Below are 9,140 nucleotides of genomic sequence, written 5' to 3' on the forward strand. Positions count from 1 at the left end.
GGAGCAATAGACTGTATTCTCCTGTCCTACAGTCATCCTCTCCCCTGAAATGGCTGATAACAGGGAGCAATAGACTGTATTCTCCTGTCCTACAGTCATCCTCTCCCCTGAAATGGCTGATAACAGGGAGCAATAGACTGTATTCTCCTGTCCTACAGTCATCCTCTCCCCTGAAATGGCTGATAACAGGAGGCGATAGACTGTATTCTCCTGTCCTACAGTCATCCTCTCCCCTGAAATGGCTGATAACAGGGAGCAATAGACTGTATTCTCCTGTCCTACAGTCATCCTCTCCCCTGAAATGGCTGATAACAGGGAGCAATAGACTGTATTCTCCTGTACTACAGTCATCCTCTCCCCTGAAATGGCTGATAACAGGGGACAATAGATTGTATTCTCCTGTCCTATAGTCATCCTCTCCCCTGAAATGGCTGATAACAGGGGGCAATAGACTGTATTCTCCTGTACTACAGTCATCCTCCCCCTGAAATGGCTGATAACAGGGAGCAATAGACTGTATTCTCCTGTCCTACAGTCATCCTCTCCCCTGAAATGGCTGATAACAGGGGGCAATAGACTGTATTCTCCTGTCCTACAGTCATCCTCTCCCCTGAAATGGCTGATAACAGGGGGCAATAGACTGTATTCTCCTGTCCTACAGTCATCCTCTCCCCTGAAATGGCTAATAACAGGGGGCAATAGACTGTATTCTCCTGTCCTACAGTCATCCTCTCCCCTGAAATGGCTGAATACAGGGGGCAATAGATTGTATTCTCCTGTCCTACAGTCATCCTCTCCCCTGAAATGGCTGATAACAGGGGGCAATAGACTGTATTCTCCTGTCCTACAGTCATCCTCTCCTCTGAAATGGCTGATAACAGGGGGCAATAGATTGTATTCTCCTGTCCTACAGTCATCCTCTCCCCTGAAATGGCTGATAACAGGGAGCAATAGATTGTATTCTCCTGTCCTACAGTCATCCTCTCCTCTGAAATGGCTGATAACAGGGAGCAATAGACTGTATTCTCCTGTCCTACAGTCATCCTCTCCCCTGAAATGGCTGATAACAGGGAGCAATAGACTGTATTCTCCTGTCCTACAGTCATCCTCCCCCCTGAAATGGCTGATAACAGGGGACAATAGACTGTATTCTCCTGTCCTACAGTCATCCTCTCCCCTGAAATGGCTGATAACAGGGGGCAATAGATTGTATTCTCCTGTCCTACAGTCATCCTCTCCCCTGAAATGGCTGATAACAGGGAGCAATAGACTGTATTCTCCTGTCCTACAGTCATCCTCCCCCCTGAAATGGCTGATAACAGGAGGCAATAGACTGTATTCTCCTGTCCTACAGTCATCCTCTCCCCTGAAATGGCTGATAACAGGGAGCAATAGACTGTATTCTCCTGTCCTACAGTCATCCTCCCCCCTGAAATGTCTGATAACAGGGGGCAATAGACTGTATTCTCCTGTCCTACAGTCATCCTCTCCCCTGAAATGTCTGAGAACAGGGAGTACTTTGACATTTGCCTATATCCCCTATGCAGAGTTAAAACTTCATACTTTATTTATCTTGAAAGGGGTAACTTATACTGTTTAATACTGTGTAACTGCATTTTAGATATATGTTGTGACATATATCCTGTTCATTATCACTGTATTTACATGGCTCTGTGGAAAGGGTTAATAAATACTGTGAAACTGTTAGGGCTTTGATTGAGAAGCTGGTAATTTCTCACAGCTGCCATAGGGTTTAAAGCAGGGGCATTTCTAGGGTCTGAAAACATCCAGGGCGCACGCCCACTGTGTTGAAATTGCACATTAAAGGCATGCTTAAAGGGGTGTTCTGGTTTAGGCAAATGAGGTGTAGTCATTATGTAATACAACATTCGGTAACCTTCCAATATCTGTTATGTTTCATTTCCTCACCACTGCAGAAATCTTTGCTTGGGCCCTTTAATATTGATAGGAGTGGACCCTAGGCAACCCCACAGATCATCATCCCACCCCCGCTGATCCGCTCTGTACTTGCGGGCTGCGCGGACATGAGTTAAGTCACTTCAGTGCGCAATTCTGTTCTGCGACTCATGATCCTGCGACACCCGTGACCTCCCGCGGCGGGTCTCGCCGCAGGGCGGGATTGCGCACTGAAGTGACTGAACTCATGCCCGCGCAGCCCGCAAGTAGCGGATCAGCGGAAAAAGTACAAGGGGGGTGGGGGGGGATGATCTGTGGTGGATTGCCCAGATCCAATCAATATTAAAGGGCCCTGGAATAGCCAAATAAATAAAAAAAATATAATAATAATAATAATAAATGCTACCAGGCCAGCATAACATCCGAGGCTCAGGCGCCAAATGTTTTGACCTAACAACGCCCCTGGTTTAAAGAAGACCATGTTTTGGAGGGAAAAAAACATTTCCCACAAAAAAGCAGACAGTCTGACCTTTTGAATGTCTGGTTTTAGCTTTGTTGTTATGTCTGGAAACTTGTTTTTGTCTGGAAAAACTGCTGTGTCATTGCCTCTGAGTATCACTGAAGTTCTAATGCAAGTCTATGAGGGACGGAAAGTGTAACATTGTATCTGTTTGTGCTGAGCTTCTCCACTCCACCCCTCCCACTAGAAGGTTCTAGTCCAGCAAAAACTGTGTATAAGGAGAGCAGTCCGAGCCCCTAGTGTTCTGCAGTTAGGGACCAGTGCTTGGAGGGGAGACTCTGCGAGACTACTGAGTGACCAGGAGAAGATGCTGATACGGGGATACGCTGCCACAGACGCTAGATCACCAACCTTGGACCGGTGTACCAGCCTTCTGAGGAGAGAGAGGGACAGCTAGCTCAGGCCTTTCCTCAGCATCAAACCCTTCTTCTGCCACGAAGGAGACTGGAGAAGCCGGCCCCACGCCTCCCCTAAATTGTTTTGCACCTGAACTCCTCCAGTAAAGAAGCCCCCTGGTTACTGCAGACCCGGACTCTCTGGACTGATTTCCCATTGGGGTGCAGCATGCCTTACCGTCCCTTCTGGAGAGCAGAAACACGTGGTGACACCTCAACAGTGTCCGGGGGACCCAGCGTAGCGTTGGGGCCACCCCAAACCCGGCCACTGCACAATAGATTGTATTCCTTCCTGTATCAGTGATGTAGTAAATGGTGGTTTCACCTGGAGAAGAACGATAATCTTTGACTCCGGTCGGGTTTGGCGTCCACATCGTCCTCGGCGTCCACGTCGTCCTCCGTCTCCTCATTCATGGTCTCTTCCTCCTTCTGCGGGGGATCGGGGACCTGCTGCTCCTCCATCCTGGGCAGAACACATAAGAAATTAGGTCATGGCACCTTTAGGAGGCGTCACCCAGCTCTCCACAGTATATACATCTACATTATTATAGACATATATTACCACTCCCTTTACCATCTAGCCTGTCTCTATATGGGTCAGTCTGTACTGTAGTTCTAGCATTCTATTCCTGAACTAGTAAGCTATGGTTGAACAGTGCTTAGATGTGGCCCAGCATGGAATTGTGAGTGGGCTGCCGATCCTGCCAGAAGATGATTTGTTCATGCTACCATGGGCGAAAAATCAGCTGTTGCCTCAGCAAGCAGAGGTCTTGAAAATGTTTTGCATTAAGCCCCATACACGGAATAATGAGAGAGACAATAAAACCTCATATTTATTTTGAATTATGCTCTACTTTCTGGAGAAAACAATGACCCCCAACCTCCGCCCCTCTACCGCACAGTAGGAGATGGGTGCTTTATAGTCTGGAATTTGAAATGAGTAATGACATCACCAGACCTCTCCATATACCCCCTCCCTCTCACCATGACATCACCAGACCTCTCCATATACCCCCTCCCTCTCACCATGACATCACCAGACCTCTCCATATACCCCCTCCCTCTCACCATGACATCACCAGACCTCTCCATATACCCCCTCCCTCTCACCATGACATTACCAGATCTCTCCATATACCCCCTCCCTCTCACCATGACATCACCAGACCTCTCCATATACCCCCTCCCTCTCACCATGACATCACCAGATCTCTCCATATACCCCCTCCCTCTCACCATAACATCACCAGATCTCTCCATGTCACCATGACATCACCCGCCCTCCTTACATACCCCTCCCCAGGGCCATACTGGGACTGAAATTCATCCCTGGCATTGTATTGTGAATGTGAAATATGCCCCCCCCCAAGTGCTAAAGGCATATTTGGATAGGCATTACATTCAGCACTACCAAACATACAGTAGAATACAGCAAAATATACCTGTCATATCCAGCTATGTCTCCTATAATGTAGATGTTCTCTTTCCTTATCTTCGGCCCAGACCACTATGATGATATCTTTCAGCTATTTCTTGTCTCTTAAGGGTACTTTTACACTAGCAGCAGAAAGGATCCGACAGGCTGTTCACCCTGTCGGATCCGTCCTGCCGCTATTTTGTCGTGCCGCCGGACTGCCGCTCCGTCCCCATTGACTATAATGGGGGTGGAGCTCCGGCACAGCACGGTGTGAGGCCACCGGACTAAAAAGTCGGACATGCAGTACTTTTAGTCCGGCGGCCTTTCGCCGTGCACTGCCGTGCTGCGCCGGAGCTCCGTCCCCATTCCCATTATAGTCAATAGGGACGGAGCAGCGGTCCGGCGAAATAGCGGCAGGATGGATCTGACAGGGTGAACAGCCTGTCGGATCCGTCCTGCCGCAAGTGTGAAAATAGCCTTAGAGTTTGCCACACAGACATCGTCCACCTCCTGGTGCCCTAACAGTTTCATCCTGCTGCTACCCCTAATACTGTGCCCCCAAATACTATACTGAAGAAATAACAGCCATACAGATTCCCCCCATAGTAATGGTGCAATTATAATTATCTCCCAGAGTAACCTCATTGCTAATAGTGCCCCCTACAGTGAAAATGCTCTCTGAGAGCGCCCCTGTTATTAATAGTGACCTCCACATTGTGCTCCATAATAATAATCTCTCACAGTAGCAGTGGTGCCAGTAGTAGTAATACGGCCCCCAAAAGAGCCACAGCATTAATAAGATCCCATAAAGTGTCCCCAGTAGTAATACGGCTCCTAAAGTGCCCCTAGTAGTAATACGGCCCCCAAAAGAGCCAAAGCAGTAATAAGGCCCCTAAAGTGCCCCCAGTAGTAATAAGATCCCATAAAGTGCCCCCAGTAGTAATAAGGCCCCTAAAGTGCCCCCAGTGGTAATAAGATCCCCTAAAGTGCCCCCAGCAGTAATAAGATCCCCTAAAGTGCCACCAGTAGTAATAAGGCTCCTAAAGTGCCCCTAGTAGTAATAAGGCCCCTAAAGTGCCCCCAGTAGTAATAAGGCCCCTAAAGTGCCCCCAGCAGTAATAAGATCCCCTAAAGTGCCCCCAGTAGTAATAAGGCTCCTAAAGTGCCCCTAGTAGTAATAAGGCCCCCAAAAGAGCCAAAGCAGTAATAAGGCCCCTAAAGTGCCCCTAGTAGTAATACGGCCCCCAAAAGAGCCAAAGCAGTAATAAGGCCCCTAAAGTGCACCCAGTAGTAATAAGGCCCCTAAAGTGCCCCCAGTAGTAATAAGAACCCTAAGGCCTCTTTCACACGAGCGTGACGGATCGGCTCCGGATGCGTTCAGTGAAACTCGCACCATTTTGCAAGCAAATTCAGTCAGTTTTGTCTGCGATTTTTCACGCAATGCAGAACTGATGCGTGAAAATCACTGCTCATGTACACAGCCCCATTGAAATGAATGGGTCCGGATTCAGTGCGGGGGCTATGCGTTCACCTCACGCATTGCACCCACGCGGAAAAGTTGCTCATGTGAAAGGGGCCTAAAGAGTCCCCAGTAGTAATAATGTCTCTCTGTATTGCCCTAAAAGTGACAGAAAAAAATACTCATCTTGGTTCCTTTCTATGCTTCAAACTGCGAACCAGGCCATTACCCACATCCTGCCACAGTGACGTCATCGTGACCACCTGAGACGCAGCTCCTGGTGGTCGGTGGCCGTTGAGAATGAATGGCGGGCTGGGAGGCGTTGGTTGCTGTGTGACTGTATCTGCGTTGTAAGGACAGCCATACTGTTGTATCTGCCGCAGCCACCACTTCTGGGCCCTCGGCAAAACGTCAGGGGCCTAAATCTAAATGCATCACAGAGCCGAGATCCTGTATAGACCAAGTACTTCTCACAGCTGAGGGTTTGCTACAATTGTACCGTATCCAGTTGAGCTTCACATGAAAAAACAATCACACATCAGCAGCACCAATCTCCCATCTGCCCTGATAGTTTGTTACATTTTACATGCACTGATACATTGTATCAGTTTGGCTACATGCACACGACTGTATATGTTTTGCGGTCCGGAAAAAAATAAAAAAATCCGTATGCCATCAGTTTTTTTTTGTGTGGATCCATTGTAACAATGCCTAAAACGGACAAGAATAGGACATATTCTAATTTTTTTGTGGGGCTACGGAACGGACATACTGATGCGGACAGCGGACACGGAAACAAACAACGTTCGTGTGCATGAGGCCTTTATGTAGACTGAATACTAATGTAACAAACACTCAGCACTGACAGCAAGCAGAGATCTTGAAATGGTGAGGAATTGATGTCTATTAGAAATGCGCAGAGATTTTTATTACAAGACACTGAACAGGGGAAGGGTCGGGATATAGAACACCCCCCACTTACCCACAGCACCAGCCCCCCAGAAGTTTCACACAAATCATTGGGGGAATTTGGATTCCAAATAGCATGGGGAGCTCAGCCTCTGCATTGTTGAGCACCTGGTGGGAAGTGTCTGCTACATCAGACACACACCCAGCACTGCTACATCAGACACACACCCAGCACTGCTGCATCAGACACACACCCAGCACTGCTGCATCAGACACACACCCAGCACTGCTGCATCAGACACACACCCAGCACTGCTGCATCAGACACACACCCAGCACTGCTACATCAGACACACACCCAGCACTGCTACATCAGACACACACCCAGCACTGCTACATCAGACACACACCCAGCACTGCTACATCAGACACACACCCAGCACTGCTGCATCAGACACACACCCAGCACTGCTGCATCAGACACACACCCAGCACTGCTGCATCAGACACACACCCAGCACTGCTGCATCAGACACACACCCAGCACTGCTGCATCAGACACACACCCAGCACTGCTGCATCAGACACACACCCAGCACTGCTGCATCAGACACACACCCAGCACTGCTGCATCAGACACACACCCAGCACTGCTGCATCAGACACACACCCAGCACTGCTGCATCAGACACACACCCAGCACTGCTGCATCAGACACACACCCAGCACTGCTGCATCAGACACACACCCAGCACTGCTGCATCAGACACACACCCAGCACTGCTGCATCAGACACACACCCAGCACTGCTGCATCAGACACACACACAGCACTGCTACATCAGACACACACACAGCACTGCTACATCAGACACACACACAGCACATCAGACAACCCCAGCTCTACTACATCAGACAACCCCAGCTCTGCCAGTGCAGGATCCTCCCATACTGTTCTGTTACATTGTTGCGGCTGTGTCTAGGATGTTTCACTTTCATTTGTTCCTCTTTCCAAGAAACATAAACCCGAGGCGCGGCTCAGCCCTCCTGGCGCCCCCTAGAGGAAAGTCCCAGCGGCTCCAATATGGTCCTACAGCCTGGAATAATAATGGAGAACACAAAGATTTTTCCTTGAAATAAAGAGAATAAATCCTGCACTGGTCACCATTACCATGTCCATTGCGGAGCTCACCAAGCTTCCCCTAGACTCTGAATGGCAGGTAAATAGTCCTTACTCATTCCCATATATGTGTCAGTCTTTACTGTGATTCTAGCATTCTATTCATGAACCAGATAGCTCAGGATGAACCATGGAAGAAGAGAAGGGTATGGTGGAACAAAACAGAAAAACACAGGTATATCCATGCTGTAAACTAAAGTGTGGCCACAATCTATGCAAAGGGGAAAAGACCCCAGAAGACTCATCACATGATACCGTAGAACCACAAGACCCAGCAGACCCCAGCACAGATAGTAGCACTCCATAGACCTGAGGGAGCGGTGGAGGAAAACGCCCTATAGACTGTACACAGAGGGGTTAACTCCCCATGTGCTGGACGTCTCAGCACTCAGGGACAGCAGGGGTTAACGCCCAGCAGAGCAGAGCCCCTCTACAATATGAATTACCTGAGAATTCCTAAATCCGCGCCCGGGTTGTGACTCCTCAGCCCCAAACTTCTCCAAGTTTCATTTCCAAATCTCCACCCCCTATAGGAAGTAGAAGAGGATGTCCGCCCTCCCCCTCCCCATGTGTGCAGTGAGTGTGAGCTCACACCCCTGTCCTGTGTACGCCGTGTATCTAAGCTTGTCATGTGTGATACTGCCTGAGAGACTCCTGAGCTGCTGTATCTAATCCTATCATGTGTGATACTGCCTGAGAGACTCCTGAGCTGCTGTATCTAATCCTATCATGTGTGATACTGCCTGAGAGAGTCCGGAGCTGCCGTATCTAATCCTATCATGTGTGATACTGCCTGAGAGAGTCCTGAGCTGCCGTATCTAATCCTATCATGTGTGATACTGCCTGAGAGACTCCTGAGCTGCTGTATCTAATCCTATCATGTGTGATACTGCCTGAGAGAGTCCGGAGCTGCCGTATCTAATCCTATCATGTGTGATACTGCCTGAGAGACTCCTGAGCTGCTGTATCTAATCCTATCATGTGTGATACTGCCTGAGAGACTCCTGAGCTGCTGTATCTAATCCTATCTTGTGTGATACTGCCTGAGACAGTCCTGAGCTGCCGTATCTAATCCTATCATGTGTGATACTGCCTGAGAGAGTCCTGAGCTGCCGTATCTAATCCTATCATGTGTGATACTGCCTGAGAGAGTCCTGAGCTGCCGTATCTAATCCTATCATGTGTGATACTGCCTGAGAGAGTCGTGAGCTGCCGTATCTAATCTTATCATGTGTGATACTGCCTGAGAGAGTCGTGAGCTGCTGTATCTAATCCTATCATGTATGATACTGCCTGAGAGAGTCGTGAGCTGCCGTATCTAATCTTATCATGTGTGATACTGCC

General features: G+C 48.7%; 1 protein-coding gene across 1 annotated transcript in view; it reads right to left on the reverse strand.

Annotated features, from left to right (window-relative positions):
* Positions 1 to 8,344, reverse strand: part of CASP7 (caspase 7) — a 31,447-nt gene extending 23,103 nt beyond the window's left edge. The window contains exons 1-2 of the mRNA XM_040435643.1: positions 8,243 to 8,344; positions 3,158 to 3,295 (exon numbers count right to left, since the gene is read on the reverse strand). Coding sequence (XP_040291577.1) covers positions 3,158 to 3,294 — 137 coding nt within the window. The 5' untranslated portion in view covers position 3,295; positions 8,243 to 8,344. The remainder of the gene's footprint in view (positions 1 to 3,157; positions 3,296 to 8,242) is intronic.
* Between the last annotated feature and the right edge of the window lie 796 nt (positions 8,345 to 9,140).

The sequence above is a fragment of the Bufo bufo genome, chromosome 6 (assembly GCF_905171765.1).
Source record: "Bufo bufo chromosome 6, aBufBuf1.1, whole genome shotgun sequence".
NCBI classification, from domain to species: Eukaryota; Metazoa; Chordata; class Amphibia; order Anura; family Bufonidae; genus Bufo; species Bufo bufo.